We start from the raw sequence: 19,783 nt of genomic DNA, 5'->3' as shown, positions 1-19,783 counted from the left end.
TGATTCTTCTATCCTAGGAGTAGGAAACCAAGGCCCAAACACTTTCTCCAGTAAACTTTGCATGCTGTACCTATAAATCTCAGGGATTTTCCCTCTTCCTGAGGTATCCAAAATTTGCCTGGTTTCTGGACTACGAGGGAGTGGACTTCCTTAATACCTGAGAGACTGGGATCCTGGAAGCCAGACATCATATTAGTTTTCTTATGAAGGTTTTGGAGACATTAGCTCCACATGTAACACCAACAATTGCTCCTTAGCAGTGGTCTGATGGTCTTTGATCAAACAACAGACACTCTCAGAGATCACACTGTACATAAGGCCTTGCTGCAGAATCGATTTTTCCAATGGTATCTTTGTAAACCAGAGGACAGATTTTTATTAAACCTATGCAATTGGTTCTATCATCATGAAAGTGAATGAAACTCAGTAGAAGAGTTTGTTTCTGAATTCTGAGGTTAAGTGAAAATCAGATGACAGTTAAAAATGGTTGCTATGGGTTTACAAATAAACAGTCTACTAAATCATGAATTAGAGATAGTTTAAGGAGAAAGAAATAAGGTTTCTTCAAATAGTCATACAAGTAGAACATTAAACAGAATGCCATCAATATTCCAAACAAATAACCACAATGGCACATCTTGAATCTGTTCACTCAGTCCTATGTCAATATTTCTCACTCTGCTGGATCTTGAGTCAGTCGTCTGATTTCATGAGGTACATATGCTTCCAGACTGAGAGTCCCAATAGTCCTGGCTTCTCTCACTGTCACAGTCTGAGCATTGAGTCAGTGCTGCCATCTTGGAAACCTGCTCTGAAGAGTCTCTTTGAGGCAACAGTAGTTCAGAGCACATCCTACAGTTTTTCCCCTGAAGCTCCAAGACTGTGACCCTCTGGTGAAGACACAAATTCTGAGTGGTCACTTTTGGCAGATCTTCGGAGAAGCCTTAGGAGGAAGCAGAGACCTGTTTGAGAACAGGACTGAATGGTTGTGGTTCACAACCGAATATAACATCGTGGAAGACAGTAAAAGCCCCTTTGGGGGGCATGGTCCTTATTTCATGAGGGTTTGTTCAATGTTTCCTTTGAGGGATTCAGCCCCAAGTGCACTGTCACACCTAACACCTATATCTCTTTTGTGACACGGCTGCCATTATCCTGCAAGAGGCAGCTCTTCTTGCACATCCGTGAAACCAGAAGACAATTTCATTGAAGACATGTGAGTGCAGGGGTATAGATAATCCAGATCCCTTATCCTGGTAGACAGGCTGTGGAGGTGCTGAGTCTTCCTTTTCATGCAGTGCCCTTTGGGGGTTGAGTGAGTGGGGAGAAACCAGGAAACCTTGAGTGATATCCAACAATTCACTTAAAGGATATTGTTACAAAGTAGAAGTGACTAGTTTTTTTTTTTTGGCACCAAGAGAGAAGGCTCCAGAATCCCTAACCCCCAATAGGATGGTATTTGGGGATAAGATAAGTGGGTTTCCATGAGTTCATGAATCTGGGGTCGTCTTGACGGGATTAGTGCCCTGTAAGAAGAGATAGCAGAGAGTTGCTTCCTCACTCCATCTTGTATGGATACAGTGAGACTGTGTCATCCACAAATCAGGAAGTGAGCCTTCCCCAGGGAAACAAGTTGGCTGGCACATTGGACTTGGGTTGCCCAGTTTCCAGAACTGTGAGAGATTAATTCCTGTTGTTCCTGCTCCCAGGCTGTGGTATTATGGCGGTCCACGCTGACTAAGACAGCATCTATGATATGTAGATGAGCCTCAGAATGGTAATCTATGAGACTAGCGTTGATGGTTGTATTATTACTACTAACTACTACCTGTTGATCACTATGGTCTGAGAACCACTTCATGCGTACGACTTGTCTGATTTCACAACGACCTTCTGAAGTAAGTACTCCATTTTAATGATTAGGAAAGTGAGTTGCAGATAGTTTAACTTACCCAAATGTGGCAGGTTGAATGGTGGCCCCAGAAAGATGTCCACACCCTAATCCCCAGAGCCTGTGAATGTTACCTTATTCCATAAGGATTTTGCAGATGTTATTAAGTTAATGATTTTGAGATAAGATAATTCTGAATTATCTGAGTGGACCCAAGATGTAATCAGAAATGTCCTTCTAAGGAAGGGGTATGAAGGCATTGTGATGAGGCAGCAGAGATTGGTGTGATGTGGCCACAAGCCCAGGAGAGCAGGCAGCTTCTGGAAGATGAAAGAGGCAAGGAATATTGTCTCCTAGAGCCTCCAGAAAGAACCAGCTCTGCAGGACCTTGATTTTATCTCCATAAGACTAATTTCATATTCTTGTCTTCCAGTATTGTTGGAGATTAATTTTATATTGTTTTAGGCTACTAAAGTTTTGATAGCTTGTTATGGCAACAATAGAAAACTGACTCACCAGGTTATAGAGATGATGTGTAGAAGAACCAGGACAATGTAGGGAACCATTCTTTTTCGTCTCCTGTTATTACCTCCGCAATGTTTAATAAGTTGAGCTTTGAGGCCATTTAGATCTAAGCAGCAGAAAACTCCCTGATTCCCACAAGAAGACTCCTGTAGAATTTAAAGAATGTCTTTTAATGACCCCACAACTTTTTGAAAATTCATTATATCCACATTGCTTTGTGTGTGTGAGATTGAAATAATAAAAGGAAAACATAAAAAAAGGAAGTGGAAGGAAGTCCTCAATGATGAGGAGCGTGGCTAAGTGAGCAATACAGATATGGGGCAAGACTGGCTCTATCAAATATCTTCTAGAAGGAGATCACTCGTAACTTAGGGCTCAGCATGGGACTGATAAGAGCCATCTTTAACCAATGATCTTTAACCAATGATCGCAAGACTATTACCATTTGAGACCCACATCTGATTTCCTGTGGCATCCATGGATTCTGTGTCAACTACTCTCCCATTCCCACTAGGGAACTTACCAGCATACCTGAGGATAATACCTGGAGAAGCAATTAGCTGACCAGGAAAACATCCAAGGTGGCTCTGGCTGGACACGTTTCACTCAAGGAATATGTAGATTGAAATGAAACTAGGCAATGGTAGAAATATTTTGAGTAGGACATATGGTTCTGGCTCTCCTCTAGACTTCTATGTATGGAGCCTCATTAAGACCAACTTCATGGGTATGTAAAGGACCCTGTGATGTTATCTTGAAATTCTTAAGTTTTGTGTGAGTGTGAGTGTGTGTGTGTGTGTGTGTGTGTGTGTGTGTGTGTGTTTATGTGTGTTTGTTTGTTTGATTCTCTTTGACAAAGGGCCTGGCATTTTTATTTTGTGCCAGACCCTGCAAGTTACATAGCTGGTCCTGGTCTGTGTCTTTATTGCAAGTTGGAAAACAGTTACCTGGGGCCCTCCAAGTCATTAACACCAATAAGTAGTCCAATGATATTGACCAATAATATACTAATTAACACGGTAATTTCAAAATGTAGCTACTTCCTTCCATTGGTTGTCACCCCATTATACATTACTTCCTGCCACATTTAGTCTTCTTAGTACCCACTTTTAAGCTTCAGCATTGGCTAATCCCATGTCTCAAAGTAATGAACAAAAATATATAATCAAAACCATAATAATTTTATGCTGATGCAACAAATAATTGGAACAACTGGTCAACCATGAGAGCTTTGACCATCTGCCTCTCATCTCATAGTTTCCAGAGCAGGTTGGAATGGGTGTACTGGCTAAATCTGAAAAAGTCTATCTCTGCCTGGGTCTGGGGTAGGGGAAGGTAGGAAGGTTTAGGGGAAAGATGATTCTCCTCCCTGGGTCCATCTTTTCTGGTCAGGTCATGCATATTTTTGGGCTTGAGAGAACCATATGAAGAAAACTAGAGAAGGTGTGTGTTCATTGGATGAGTTTTTCCAGGCTACATCTTCCTCTTTTACTCTTGGTTCTCAATGGTTTAGACTCTTTTGGCTTTGTAGCTGAGCGCTGTTAAATTTTTAATGAGTAACTTGAGAGCTTCATGAAAGACCATCATGAAAGCCCATATGATGCAATCACTGGGAAGTATCACAGGCTCTAAATTTGGACACATCTAGTCACATATCTGAGTTCCTTTCTCCCAGAATCAACCCAGCATCTCCCACTCCATCAGAGAAGATGATCAGAGAGCACGCCCGGCTCTGTGTGCATGATTTGGGTCACTTAATAAGGGCCTTTGGGATCCACCACTATAACCCCATACAACAAATATAGCTTTGGGAATTTTGTGTGATAGCAGGCACTTGGAGAAAAAGCTTACACCTTGGTAAAAGTAAAGCATTCCCCAAATTATAGGGTAATATTTCTGTCTCTTTAAATACGAATAGTTCCTTCACTAGGTCCACCCAATCTGAGCTTCCTGCCTCAGAGGTTTAAAAGGTGCAAACACTTTTTCCTCTCAGTGAAACAAAAGCACCAGCTCAAACAGCTTCTTTGGAAAACACTGGGGAACTCATCAGCTCATTGGAAAGAAGGTGAGCCTGGCCTAGGGCAATAGAGCCGGGAGGGGCAGCAGGACACAGGGCTGTGCATAGGTGTGGGTCCTGGTCTGAGAGGGGACCAAGTACCTTGCCAGCAGCCCAGCAAACAGGATGTTGCCACAGGGGTCCCGGGGGAGGAAGAGTGGGAGTAAGGAGATTGAGTGGCCCATGTCCACACATCTCCTATTTATCAGGACAAACTTGCTGAACAGCATATCTTCCATCAGTTGCTGTCATGACAGAGTGAGTGCTGCCTGACACCCCATCCATTTCCCTTAGTGGGAAACTAGTGTCCTCAAGGCAGGTCTTTAGACCTGGAAGGCAATTTAGAGACCAGTCTGTCCCAATCCCTCTTTTTTCCTGAAAGAAAATCTGAATCCCAGACGGTGTGCGTGTGGTTTTATCAAATTCCCCGGGATACCCAGGTCACAAATGGCACAGGAAGTCTAAAATTCAGCTGGCTGTGTCCTTCCCCACATGTAAGAGAGAAATGGTGTGATCTACAGTGTAACAGAGGAGGTAAGGAAGGGATGCCATGGGGGAGAGAATGAGCTATTCTATGGAAAACAAATGTGCGTGAAGCCCTCTGGTTGCCTTCCCTAATTCCAGGGTTGCTACCAGTTCATGTTTCTGGACAGAGAGTGAACTACCTCCCCTGGCCTCCCATGATCTATTTCTGATCCAATGTAAACAGAAATGTGGAATCAAGGGCCTGAGAAGGAACCAAGAAGAGACCAGAGCATGCAAGGGTTATGCATGAGTGTAGGGTCAGACATACTTTGCATTGGATCCCTTCTCTGCCCAAAGCCCATTAGCGCAGTGACCTTGGGCAACTTTCTCAGCATTTCTGAGCCACATCAATCTCCTCATTTAAAAATTAGAGTGGGGGCGCCTATCTGGCTCAGTGGGAAGAGCATGGGACTCTTGATCTCAGGGTTGTGAGTTCAAGCCCCATGCTGGGTGTAGAGATTAAATACATACATACATACATACATACACTTTAAACATTAGAATACTAAAAAGTATTAAATTACTAGAATACTAAAAATTTTATCACTTTATCAGTAAATACTTCCATATGTATGTCTGGAAGATAAAGGTCATTAAAATATACCATAATCAGGGGCGCCTGGGTGGCGCAGTCAGTTAAGTGCCCGACTTCAGCCAGGTCACGATCTCGCGGTCCGTGAGTTCGAGCCCCGCATCGGGCTCTGGGCTGATGGCTCAGAGCCTGGAGCCTGCTTCCGGTCTGTGCCTCCCTCTCTCTCTGCCCCTCCCCTGTTCATACTCTGTCTCTCTCTGTCCCAAAAATAAACATTGAAAAAAAAATTAAAAAAAAAAAAATATACCATAATCAGATTTCAAAAAGCAATAGGAATTTTTAAAAAATTACCAGGTGTATTCCAATTCCCAGATTGTCTCATAGATTTTAAAATTGAAATCAGCTCCAAATACGGTTCATAAATTGCGATTCTTTCATATCTCTTAATGTTAATTTGATAAATAAGTTTTCACCTTCCTGTTTCTTTTTGTAAAATGTTTCTGTTTAAGAAACGGTTGGTCCTTTGTCCAAGAAAATTGGACAGTGTACATTTTGCTCTTTAAATACTCAAGATGTCATATGACATGTTCTTCTAGTTTCCATGTTTTGTATAAATTTAAATTTAAGGAGAGGCTTGATCAGACTAAGATTTGCCTGGTTAGTTGGGTGGCAATATTTCATAGGTGCAGTTGTAAACTTCCATCAGAAGGCAACTTATATATTCTTCTGCCTCTTTCTGTAATGTAGCAGACAGTAATGATAGCCTAGAGTAACTTTGTTTCATTAACGGTCGCAAATTATAGTATTATAATTCTATCATTCTTTCTTCATTGATTGGATGGCATAATCCTATAAAAAGAAACTTCCCCTGAATCATACCCTCATTTCCATAAGGTGTAGTTAATAAGACAAAAGGAATGCTTGATTCTTTTTTGTCCATGTTCAGACTGATGACATCATTTCCTAGCATACCCCAAAGAGAACAGTTCACTTCTTTTCCGATGATGGTATTGATATGAATTCATGAACTTCAACATATTTGATGAATTTCAATCCATTGAAATTATTATTCTCATTGGTACTCAAATTACCCCATCTCTGTCCAGCCAGCCTCTTCAAGTTGGCCCTGTAGTCCTTTCGGTAAGATCCAAACAATTTTTTTTGAAAGTGATCTCTGCACCCAATGTGGGGCTAGAACTCATGAACGTGGGATCGAGAGATGCATGCTGTATTGACAGAGCTAGCCAGGCATCCCACGGTCTGAGTAGTTTTTGATAGAATCCTCACTTTCTAGTATGACTAGATAGTCTAAGATCCACTTGCACATTTCTTGGCCCAGATCTGGAATCGGTACCTTCTCCTCAGAGTCCTAATGTTTTTGGTGGGAAATGGCATTTGAAGAGCACGGTATGGGGACTAAGGGTGCTCATTGGTACTGGGCTTGTCCTTGGGCTTCAAAACTACACACGTGCACAAAAAGCTAAGAATAGGACAGGATTCCTGAAATCAATTTAAGATTTTCTTGACGTTTTTCCCCCCTATTTGGCCTTACACTATATCCCATTAGGACAATAGCCAATGAAGCAACTGCCTTTTCAAGTTTCTTGGACCAATTCTTTGTGTGGTTTGTCTATTACACCAAATACTATGTATTGCATTTGCTTTTGATTTTTACTAGTTATCTGAAAATATAGTTTTTGTTTATAATTATGTAAGCTATTTACAGATGTTCCTCACTATCCACAAGCAGAACGTTCCTATGAAATCTTTTATGAAACAAAATGACATAAAGGAGAGAAGCAATTACCATGAATGTACATGGAAAAAGGGTGCGCATTCCCAGATCTCCCCCAAATAACCTCCTTTATGTGTTTCTGATACTTTTAGACACAACTTGTTAACAGATGCACAAATTCAATTGAGAGAAAGCCCACGTGCTCATCTGGCTCACAGCTCTGGTGGCTGGATGGTGAACCCCTGTGTGAGGTTCCCGGGGAAGGTGATTGGCAGTTGGCGTGGACAACGGCCCACTTGGCCTCTCTATTAGCTCAACTGGCTGTGAAACAAATGCGGAACGCTGTATTCGTGTTCAGCTTTTTTTGTGTACAAATGAAAAATCCTCTTTGAATTTATGTCAGCCAGCAACAGCAGGTACACATGTAGGTCTTTCATAAAGGAAAAGAGCTGTGATTCGAACTCTCAAAAAGAAGGAAGTACATACTTTCAAGACAAATCTATGAAATCTAAGTATACTCAAAGTAGTTCCCAGCTTCTACCCTGTCCCCCGCCTTATTCCTCCCATCCCTCTGTCAGTAACTTCTTTGGTGATGGTTCAGATGATCTGCCATTGCTTTTTCATGTGCATGAAATATATGTTGTATTTTGTACCTACAGTTCACGTTCCTCCCCATTAGAGAAATGATAGTAAACTAAATATTATTTTCTTCACTTTGCCTTTTTTTTTGCTTAATGAAATATCCTGGAGATCTCTCCATCCCGGCATAGAGAGGTATTTCTTAATCCTTTCTACAGTTGGATAGTACATCACTGTGTGTATGTACCTTAGTTTATTCAATCAGACCCCTACTAGTGGGCATTTGGTAGATTTTTGGTCTTTTGCTATTACAAATAGTGATGTGGAGAATAAACGTATGCCTAATCTTTTCTTATGTTTTTGTCAGTGTAGCTGTGGGATATAAGAAAGGGAAACTTCTTCCTCTACCCTTCAAGGTCTTCCAGCTGCACTAAGAATTACATTCACTTGAGGCAGATTAACAAGAGAAAAAAAAGCAGTGGGCACAGATGCTCAGTGATGAAACTAAAACCAAGAGAAATGACCAAGGCAGGCAGTTTTTATAGTTTTTAGGCAAAGTGATGATGGATCTGTGAGGGATTGACAAAACAAGGAAAACTTAACTTTGGAAGCATCTGTTAGGCAGGAATTCTAAAGAGACTTTGGGCTGGGGTAGTAAATTAGAAAGTAGTGGGCTGTTTATACAGTCTTCTTGGCTCTAAATCTCCCATCCCTCGTCATAAGGGTGTCTCTTTACCTCCTGGGACAGGAAGGGCACCTTTTACATGGGAGATTTGTTTCCTGCTTGCTCGGGGACAGAAGAGGGTCTTACTAATCTTGCCACACAGGCTGTATCTTAAGTTACTTTTGTATGAAATAGTCAGTATGCCAAAGTTGCACGTTTAGGGGTGACCTGCCCTTGTCCACTACAGGCATAAATCCTAAAATTGGGACTCACAATCCAAAAATAAATGTATATGTAATTTGTATGATATTGCTAATTTCTCTTTTGTAGGTTTTAGACTGTTTTTCTATTCTCATTAGCCATGGAGGAGAAAACCTGTTTCCTCTAAACTTTTACCGACTGATTATAGCAGCAAATTTTTGCACTTTTGCCAAATCTGTAAGTGGAGAAATAGTATCATTTTTCTCGACTTAAGTGAGTGTTCATATATTTTTACATAGTTGAGGAGCATTGACATTTCTTTTTTTCTTTGAACTGTTTATTTTTATGTCTTGCTCCACTTTCTATCGAGGTATTGGACATTTGTCTCTCTACTTTTAGGTATTCTTTGTATAAGTGGAGAATTAACCCTCTTTGATATAGTCTGACATTCATATTTTAATTGTCTGTGGTGTTCATTGTCTCCCACTGTCTTTTAGATTTTTATGTAGTCAGATGTATGAATCCTTTTCCTTACAATCTTTCAAATCTTAGAAAGAGTTTCCCCGCCCCTAGGTTACAAAGGCTATGTCTGAGTTTCTTCTAGTATTTATGTGGATTGATTTTTAGTGTTTATATTCCTAATGTATTTAGTATGTGAATGGCATGAAGACGTGGGTGCAGTTTTGTCTTTTTCTGTGTGGTTTGTAGTTATCCCAATGCTGGTTATTAGTCCATCTTTCTCCCCATTGTTGTGAGATGCTCACAGATGCCTCACGGAAGATAAATGTAACATAATACAATTGAACTGGATACTCATGAATATAGTAGACCAATTTGGTCTATTTCTGAATTGTCTGCTTTTGTTTTCCGTTCTGTCTCTGTTCACACACACGTCCTACTGCCTTAATTATAGGGGCTAAAATATTTTACTATATGGTAGAACTAGTCCTCCCTCATCGTTCTTCTGTTTTTTGACTCTACAGGCTAATTTTCTTTCTTCGTTCATCCAAATGAATGTAGTAGTCAACTATTTTAGCTGCAGGGAAAAAAGTGGTGACAAAAATTTTTAACTTATATTTATATAAAATCACGTTAAAGAAGTATCTATTAAATCAGTGTTGAATGTGGGGAATTGTCTCTTCTGCATCGAGGTATTTTTCTTCTTAGTGTACTACTAGTGATGTGTTGTAACAATCCATTTTCTCATATTGAACCACCCTAGTATTTCTGACGTAAATTACATGTAATTGTGGGGTATTACTTTTTAGTGTCTGACAATTTATTTGGGATTTTTGCATTAGTATTCGCAAATGAGACATGTCTGTAGCTTTATTTATTGGTGAAATCTTTGTTAACCTTTGGGATCAATATCATACTTGTGTCATAGAAAGATTGGAAAGGTTTCCTTCTGTTTTAAGTCATCAGGAATAGTTTAAGAAAGGTTTAAATGAGATCCCCATGAAACCATCTGGGCCTGGTACTCTTTTGTAGGGGAACTCTTTAACTACTTTGTTGTTTCTCCCATGGTGATTGAATTGTTTCATCTTTCTGTATTTATGGGACCAACACGGATAGTAGACTACTGCAGGATTTCAGGGAGGAACACAAAGGTCATAAGAGTGAGGTGATGGTTTCCACTTACCTCCATTGACTCTTTTTCTTCTCCTTCCCTTTTTTATGCCCCAGAGGCTTCTGGTAGTGACATGGCGTACCCTCAGGACAACACTCTGAGGATTGTACTAGTGGGGAAAACTGGAAGTGGGAAGAGCGCAATGGCCAACACCATCATGGGGAGTAGAGTCTTTGAGTCTAGAGTTGCTCCCCATGCTGTCACCTCCAGCTGTCAAAGAGCATCCCAGGAATGGAAGGGGAGGAAACTTGTTGTTGTTGACACCCCAGGGCTCTTTGACACCAAGGAGACCCTCGATACCACATGCAGGGAAATCAGCCAGTGTGTCCTCTACTCCTGCCCTGGGCCTCATGCCATCGTGTTGGTCCTCCAGCTGGGCCGCTACACGGATGAAGAGCAGAAGACCGTGGCATTGATCAAGGCTGTCTTTGGGAAGCCAGCCTTGAAGCACATGATCATATTGTTCACTCACAAAGCTAACTTGGAGGAGCAGAACCTGAGTGACTTCTTAGCAGATGCAGATGTGAAACTAAGAAACATCATCAGCGAGTGTGGGAACCACTACTGTGCCTTCAACAACAGAGCCTCAGAGGCTGAGAAGGAAGCTCAAGTGCAGGAGCTGGTGGAGCTGATAGAGGAGATGGTGCAGAGCAACGGAGGGGCTTACTTTACTGATGCCATTTACAAGGACACAGAAAAGAGGCTGAAGCAATAGGCAAAAGTCCTGAGGAAGATCTACACTGATCAGTTAAATAATGAAATTAAACTAGTAGAAAAGGAATATGCTCATAAATCACAGGAAGAACGGGAGGAAAAAATAAAATCTCTAAAGAGGAAGTATGCTGAACAAACAAAAAATATCAGGGAAGAAGCTGAGAAGGGCATATTTGAACATGTTTTAAATGTGATTATGTGGGTGCTTCCAAAAATATGATATATGTTTTGGTAGTGAAGTCCATTTCATTTTTTCTTCTGAATTTATGATGATTTGCGATAGTGGTAGATTGTAGTTTCCATAGACAGCTGTGACAGTAGCTTCTACTTATTCTTCCTATAACCTGACCCTGTTACTCCTGTCACTGAGTTGCAGGGCCTGTGTCCTCTACCTTGGAACTGAGCAGATCTGGGACTGTTTCAATTAATAGCAGATGGTTGAAGCAACACCTTGTGACTCTAAGGTTACATATGGACAATGCTTCCTTGCCCTCTTGGGGTTCTTGCCCTTGGAACTTGACTGTCATGTTGTGAGAAAGCCCAGGCTGTCTCTTGAGAGGCTCCCATGCAAAGGGCCTGAAGTCACTGGCCCACTTCCCAGCTCACTTTTCATTTGTGACTCAGACCAACTTGCCCGCCATGCAAGTGAGGCAACACAGAAGCGTGCCCTCCGGCTGCCCCGCCATCTCATGCGAAGTTGCAGAAAGCAAAGATGATCCATTCCTGCTGAGTCCTGCCCAAATTGCAGCTTTATGAGAACAAATAAATGATGGTTTTTGTTTTTAACCAGTGAGCTTCAGAATGGTTTGTTATGCAGTGAGAACTAACCAGAATGAAGCGTCTTCCCAGCTCTCAGTCCCCACCGCCTCCCCTTCCCACCTGTCCCTCTTCACACAAAGTTGGCATAATCAGGCAATGGCATATAGAGTCAAAGACTCAGGAAAATTCAAATCGGAAATCCTGCACATGTTAATTGTCTGAACCACTGGTTACATGTGTCGTTGCACCGCATGGCCACAAGTCTATGTTAGGGAGGTATTTGGTTTCTCTGGAAAGATTGTTCTGTGGTTCATGGAGATCTGAAAGTCACAGGTTTCTTTTACTGTGTTTCTCTCTTTTCTTTTTTTAGGGACCATCCTAACTTAAGATGTCTCCAATTGTATCCGAAAAATCCCCATCTGGGCCACATATTTTTCATTTGCCTCTGCAGAATCATACTTCACCTTAGCTCTTTGCCCCATGAGGCTGATATATATGCACTGCATTGGTGGGATCTCTTGCTCTCTGACTTCTGCCTGGCTGGCCAATGGGAAGTCCAAGTCAGAGGCCCTGTGGAAGTAGAAAAGCAAGGCTGGGGTATCCATTCTTCCACCTCTATCTCTGCAGGGCCATCTCTGACTAGCTGCAGTCCTATGCCAAAGGTCATAGCTCCTCCCTTGGTGGCCTTTGTACCCAACTCTCCTGTGTTCCAGTCTTTGTTCACTCTCTCAGGTTTGGGTTGTAATGTTTCACCGATACTAGTCATGTCCCTTGTGATTTGCAAGTTCCCTGTGTCTACAGCTTGTAAGATGCTCTTTCTCTAAACTTTCTCCAAGTACCTAATGAGAGAAGACCACCTTTTTCTTGCTAGAATCTGATTGATAAATCTTATGATGCCCACTTCTCTTTCAGAACGTCTTTATTGTTGTTGATGGCTTAAAATTCCCTCTAGTGTTTGTTTTCTTCCACCAGAAATATCTCTCCTTACCCTTCCATGGTGTGGCATTTGCAGTGAGTAGATGAAAGGCTCTGTCTTGCTAAAATAATAGAGAAAATTCAGTTAGATGGGTGACTTTCTGTCACTCAAGAGGATTGCAGACACTCCAAATCCAGATTATTAGAATTTTTACAGTCGTCCTTTTTTTTTTTGTCTGTGAACATGACTGAGGATATTAACCAATGAGTGAATATTAGGGAGATAGATTAGAGATTGAGTCTGGAAAACATAAGATTCTAAATACCTGTTCTTTCTAAGATTCATCAGAAGTACTCAGAATGCAGTAAAAACAACACGGAAGAAAAATCCTCTTATGAGAAAACATGTGTCAAATGATACAGCAAGACCAAAGTACTCTCTGCCATCATGCAGTTCTTATGTTCAAAAGTACTTCCTTGTAAGTGACTCATCTGTGTGATAGTATCTCTAGGGAGCAAAGTATTCATGCCCTGTCTTGAGGTTTTTCATTTAAGAACCGTTTAAAGAATATTTTCCCTCAGAGATATGCAGAAGCATTCTTAATACAATTAACCTGTGTGAGGGCTGTTTGAATGTGCAGCTTACATGAGCTAATTTCTTTTTTCCCAGCCTTAGGTTCTATTTTGGAAGGTAACACATACCCAGAGAAAAAACGAGTAAATCAAATAAATCATTATCTCTTCACTTGACAATTGAAATATTGCTCACTCACTTCTCTTAACATATTTTATGTCCCAATTTTCTCTGAAGATGGTTCTGTTTCAGTGCTGAAGACTGTGGTATTTCCAGCGTTTAATGTGTGCATGATCCCTGTTGTTGAAATATGTGATAGTCATGACTCATGATGGGGAATTTAAACAAGGATTCATAGAAGAAGACCTGAGGAAGGATTTAGGTGTGAAGTCTACTGTGAAGGATGTGTAGGATGTGTCCATGTGGGTGATGGGTATGATGATCATGCTTCTGTTCAGAAACAGGAAAGTTCAGGGTGATAGGTAAGATTTTCAGGGGATGGGTAGAGTCAGGAGCAACAGCGTTCAGTTAGGTTTGTGACAAGTTGAATATCAGATGTCAAAGATAGGGTCCAATATAAATGACCTGCATTAACTTGAAATCTGGGTCCAAAGGTTATGTGAAAGGCTTGGGGTAAATGTGGCAGGATATTAACATAAATATCTCCAATTTCAGCTGAATCTTTCTAATTGCCAATACCCCACAGTCAAAAGCTATATGCCAGAAGATTCACATTGGATGCCCAAAGGAAGAAGCGAGAACCAGTTTTGTGAGATTTATTCCTTCAACTAATTTGATAGATATTTGAAGGGGTCAAGAGGAAAGGACTTTTTGTTTTTTAGGTTTTATTTAAGTAATCTCTACATCCAATGTGGGACTCCAACTCATGACCATGAGGTCAAGGGTTGCATACTCTTCCAACTGAGCCAGCCATCTCCCCAGTGCAGAAGGTGGCCCAGGTGAAACTGTGTGACTGTATAAGGGAAGCCCCACAGGGACTCCTCTCTGCGTGCCATGTCCAGCGAGATGGAGGTTCCCACTTCCCGAAAGCCAGTAAGGTGGCCTCAGGACTTTGATGCTGCCAGAGGGATGTGGGTGGTGTATGTTAAGAGATTTGATGTGTGTCCTTTGGAGTTTGGCTTTGCTCCCTGCTGGTCCCATGGGATACATGAAGGCTATTGCTGTGTTCTGTGGAGGGACCAGGGTCCACAGGGTGGTGGCTGTCTTGGAAGCAGTCAAAACTTTCACTAAGGGGCGGGGGGTGGCAAAAGCTAGGTTCCTCATGTCAAATATGGGACACACAGTAGGGAGGCAGCCAAAGCCAGTTCGAAGGGGACTTGCCCAGGGGCCCAGCAGGGATCCCAGCAGCTTCTGTGTGGACCAGAGCTCTGGAAGTCCAGGCACCAGGAACAGACATTGAAGTAACCGGCAGGAGGGGAGAGAGTGGCTGTTTGTTGGACTTGTGATTGCAGATTCCCAGGGAAGACTCTCTAAAGACTCATTAAAGGTCTCCTGGGTGGGGAAAGAGCCACTAAGTATGCTGCCACCATCCCCCACCCCCACCAAGGCCAGACTACACCTGACTGGTCTTCAGTGTTCCTGCTTCTTCTCCCCCAGCCCATGAGCAATCAGAGCCAAGGCAAGGACAGGAGGAGAAGGGCAGGTTGGGGAGAGCTCTAAGGAGCCCTGTCTACAGTGCAGGTTCTTCTCAGGGAGCGGCATATGCCAGGGACAGTAGAAACTTTACACTTCAGTGAAATTAAAATTTTTTTAAGTGCTTATTTATTTTTGAGAGAGAGAGAGAGAGGGAGAGACAGAGCATGAGCGGGGGAGCAGCAGAGAGAGAGGGAGACACAGAATCAGAAGCAGATATGTATTTTGCTAATTAATTTTAAATCTTTCTCTTTCCTAATAGGCACACTGAAAGCTAAATTTTAATTTTTCATAAGCTTTGAAATGCAGGTACTTAATTTTTTTTTCAACGTTTATTTATTTTTGGGACAGAGAGAGACAGAGCATGAATGGGGGAGGGGCAGAGAGAGAGGGAGACACAGAATCGGAAACAGGCTCCAGGCTCTGAGCCATCAGCCCAGAGCCTGACGCGGGGCTCGAACTCACGGGCCGCGAGATCGTGACCTGGCTGAAGTCGGACGCTTAACCGACTGCACCACCCAGGCGCCCCTGAAATGCAGTTATTTAATTACACTTCATTCCAAATATTGATCAGTTTCTGCTTTTGTCTCTTTTGACCCATCAGTTATTTAAAACTGTGTTCTCCAATTGCTAAACATATGACATTTTATTTACTTTTCTTTTAGTTACATTGTGGTGAGGAAATGTTGTTTATATTATTTTAATACTATAAAAATTTTAAGCATTTCTTCTTGGATAAATGTAAGAGTAATGATAATAAATGTTTCCTATGTACTTGAAAACAGCTGGCTGGAAGTTTTCTGAAATAGTCTACATATGCTCATTAGATCAGACTTATTAATCATGTTGCCTAAATCTTCTGTCTACTTTTTGATTTTTTTCTATCTTCCTGTTCTAGAAATGAGAGATGTGTGTTAAAATCTATCACCATACAAGGAGATTTGTCTATTTCCTCTTGTGATTCGATTATTCCCTTTATACATGTGATGCCTCCCTTTGTGGTGCATAACATTGTAAAACCGTGTTTTATCTTGATGAATGGGACTACTTACACTACTTACATGAGCAGGGCAGGTGTTTCGAGACCGTGGTGTGCATTCAACTCATCTTCTCTGCTCTCTCCCCTCTTTACCCTCCTCTGTGATTTTCCTTCTTATACAAGGGAACATCTCATATCTTTTGTAATTTACAAATTTTTGTTCATTTTCCGCTCCTTCAAAGACCACTAAATGATTCAGAAAGACAAGGATCCTTACCAGCTCTCATTGCTGATGTATTCAGTTGCCCAGAACAGTGCCTGGCACATGATAAGCTCTTGATAATTATTGAATGAAAATTCTATGTAGTTTGATATTCTGTTCTTATTTGTTTAGAATTTGCTTGTAGGTTTACCTATACTGTTGCTTTCAAGTTTTCCCTCACTTAACGTTTTTGACTTGAATTTCTTCTTCAGTCCCCTCCAAAACTCTTTATTTTTTTTTTAACTGAAAACTTTAGTGCATTTATCATAATTAAAACTTGTGACCTATTGGGATGCATGAAGTTTTATTTTTTACTTTCTATGTGTCCAACCTGTTCCATATTTCTCTTTCTTCCCCTTCCTCTTTGTGGTTTAACTTGAATTATTTAGTTTTTTTCCCCCCACATTTTATGTTTTTCTCTACTGGTTTGGAAATTATCTATGCTTTTCCTGAAATCGCCCAGTGATTACAACATACATTCTTAACTTCTCAAAATCTCAAGAAATATATATTTTAATCTTCTTCGTATACAACAAATTAGAACATTTTAATTCCATTCCCACCCTTAACCCCAATCTATATATTGTTATTGTTGAATATTTAATTTTCTCATTCCCCCCCTTTTAAACTTTATGAAGCATTAGTATTATTTTACATAGTTTGCATTCATTTAAACTTACTTTTTTTCTTTCATCTGTGACTTACTATCTGGATTACTTTCCTTTTGCCTCAGATACATTCTTTACAAGTTCCTCTAATGAGATTGTGCTGTTGGCAAGAACTCTCAGTCTCTGTTACCTGAAATGTGTGCATGTATTTTGTCCTTATTTTTGACAGTGATTCTGAGTCTAGGATTTCAGGTTGGCTGTCATTTTCTCTCAGCACACTGAAAATCTGCCTCCACTGTTTCTTGGCTTCCTCTGTTACTCTGCTTGGCTCAGTTGATATAGTGCCTGACTCTTGCTCTCAGGGTCATGGTTTCGAGCCCCATGTTTGATGTAGAGCTTAATTAAAAAAATCAGGGGTGCTAGGGTGGCTCAGTGAGTTAAGCGTTCAGCTCTTGTTCTGCGCTCAGGTCATGATCTCACAGTTCTTGGGATCAAGCCCTACATTGGGCTCTTCACTGACAGCACAGAGCCTGCTTGGGGTTCTCTTTCTCTTTGCTCCTTCCAGCTCATGCTATATCTCTCTAAATAAAAAAAAAAAGTATAACTCCAAATATCCCTTCCTCAAATGTCATCTGTCTGTTCTTTCTGACTCCCTTTAATATAGTCTTTCTGCTTTGATGGGCTACAGTTTTAGTATGTGCTAAGGTGTGAATGCTCTCTTACTTTCTTTCTTTTTAATGATTTATTTATTTTTTAATTTACCTCTTAGTTAGTTAGCATATTTACAACAATGTTTTCTGAAGTAGATTTCTTAATGCCCCTTACCCATTTAGCCCATCTCCCCTCCCACAACCCCTCCAGGAACCCTCTGTTTGTTCTCCATATTTAAGAGTCTCTTATGTTTTGTCCCCCTCCCTGTTTTTATATTAGTTGTGCTTCCCTTCCCTTATGTTCATCTTTTTTGTGTCTTAAAGTTCTCATATGAGTGAAGTCATATGATATTGGTCTTTCTCTGACTAATTTCACCTAGCAGAATACCCTCTAGCTCCAACCACATAGTTTCAAATGGCAAGGTTTCATTCTTTTTGATTGCTTGTAATACTCCATTGCATATATATACCACATCTTCTTTATCCATTCATCCATTGATATGGGCTCTTTCCATACTTTGGGCTCTTTCCATACTTTGGCTATTGTTAATAGTGCTGCTATAAACACTGGGGTGCATGTGCCCCTTCAAAACAGCACACCTGTATCCCTTGGCTAAATACCTAGCAGTGCAACTGCTGGGTCGTAGGGTAGTTCTATTTTTAATTTTTTGAGGAACCTCTATACGGTTTTCCAGAGTGGCTGCACCAGTTTTCATTCCCACCAGCAGTGCAAAAGAGATCCTCTTTCTACACATCCTCACCAACATCTATTGTTGCCTGATTTGTTAACGTTAGCCATTCTGACAGTTATGAGGTGCTGTCTCACTGTGGTTTTGATTTGTATTTTCCTGATGATGAGTGATGTTGAGCATTTTTTTTCATGTGTCAGTTGGCCATCTGGATGTCTTCTTTGGAGAAGTGTCTATTCATGTCTTTTGTCCATTTATTCACTGGATTATTTGTTTTTTGGGTGTTGAATTTGATAAGTTCTTTATAGATTTTGGATACTAACCCTTTATCTGATATGTCATTTGCAAATATATTCTCCCGTTCCGTCAGTTGCCTTTTACTTTGGCTGATTGTTTCCTTTGCTGTGCAGAAGATTTTTATTTTGATGAGGTCCTAATAGGTCACTTTTGCTTTTGTTTCCCTTGCCTCTAGAGACGTGTTGAGTAAAGTTGCTGCAGCCAAGGTCAAAGAGGTTTTTTTTTTGCCTGCATTCTCCTTGAGTATTTTGATGGTTTCCTGTCTTACATTTAGGTCTTTCATACATTTTGAGTTTACTTTTGTGTATGGTGTAAGAAAGTGGTCTAGGTTCATTTTTCTGCATGTCGCTGTCCAGTTTTCCCAGCATCACTTGCTGACAAGACTATCTTTATTCCATTGGATATTCTTTCCTGCTTTGTCAAAGATTAGTTGACCATACATTTGTGGGTCCATTTCTGGGTTCTTTATTCTGTTCCATTGATTTGACTGTCTGTTTTTGTGCCAATACCATACTGTCTTGATGATTACAGGTTTGTAATACAGCTTGAAGTCTGGGAGTGTGATGCCTCCAGCTTTGGTTTTCTTTTTCAAGATTCATTTGGCTATTCAGGGTCTTTTCTAGTTCCATACAAATTTTAGGATTGTTTGTTCTAGCTCTGTGAGGAATGATGGTGTTATTTTAATAGGTATTGAATTGAATATGTAGATTGCTTTGGGTAGTATTGACATTTCAACAATATTTGTTCTTCCTATCCAGGAGCATGGAATCTTTTTCCGTTTTTCATAAACTTTCTAGTTTTCAGTGTACAGATTTTTCACCTCTTTGGTTGGATTTATTCCTAGGTATTTTATGGTTTTTGGTGTAATGGTAAATGGGATCAATTCCTTGATTTCTCTTTCTGTTCTTCATTATTGGTGTATAGGAATGCAACCAATTTCTGTGCATTGATTTTATATCCTGCAACTTAGCTGAACTCATCGATCAGTTCTAGCAGTTTTTTCATGGAATCTTTTGGGTTTTCCATATAGAGTATCATGTCATCTGCGAAGAGTGTAAGTTTGACCTCCTCTTGGCCAATTTGGATGCCTTTTATTTCTTTGTGTTGTCAGAAGTGCAGTCTTTTTTTTTTCAATATATGAAATTTATTGTCAAATTGGTTTCCATACAACACCCAGTGCTCATCCCAAAAGGTGCCCTCCTCTTTACCCATCACCCATTCTCCCTTCCTTCCCACCCCCCATCAACCCTTAGTTTGTTCTCAGTTTTTAAGAGTCTCTTATGCTTTGGCTCTCTCCCACTCTAACCTCTTTTTTTTTTCCTTCCCCTCCTCCATGGGTTTCTGT

At 40.8% G+C, this 19,783-nt stretch overlaps 1 protein-coding gene and 1 long non-coding RNA gene across 2 annotated transcripts; both read left to right on the top strand.

Moving 5' to 3' along the window:
* Positions 1-4,350: 4,350 nt before the first annotated feature.
* LOC123607106 (GTPase IMAP family member 7-like) lies at positions 4,351-11,838 on the top strand. The gene is given in 2 exon segments (XM_045496144.1): positions 4,351-4,481; positions 10,395-11,838. A coding segment is annotated over 1 exon segment (861 nt). The 5' UTR covers positions 4,351-4,481; positions 10,395-10,411; the 3' UTR covers positions 11,273-11,838.
* Positions 11,839-15,205: 3,367 nt separating this feature from the next.
* On the top strand, positions 15,206-15,735 carry LOC123607108. Its single transcript, XR_006716650.1, has 2 exons — positions 15,206-15,262; positions 15,493-15,735. It is a non-coding gene; the product is annotated as an uncharacterized LOC123607108 (long non-coding RNA).
* The last annotated feature ends 4,048 nt before the right edge of the window (positions 15,736-19,783 follow it).

The sequence above is a fragment of the Leopardus geoffroyi genome, chromosome A2, assembly GCF_018350155.1.
Source record: "Leopardus geoffroyi isolate Oge1 chromosome A2, O.geoffroyi_Oge1_pat1.0, whole genome shotgun sequence".
Lineage (NCBI taxonomy): Eukaryota > Metazoa > Chordata > Mammalia > Carnivora > Felidae > Leopardus > Leopardus geoffroyi.
This window is presented reverse-complemented; position numbering and strand designations above follow the sequence as displayed.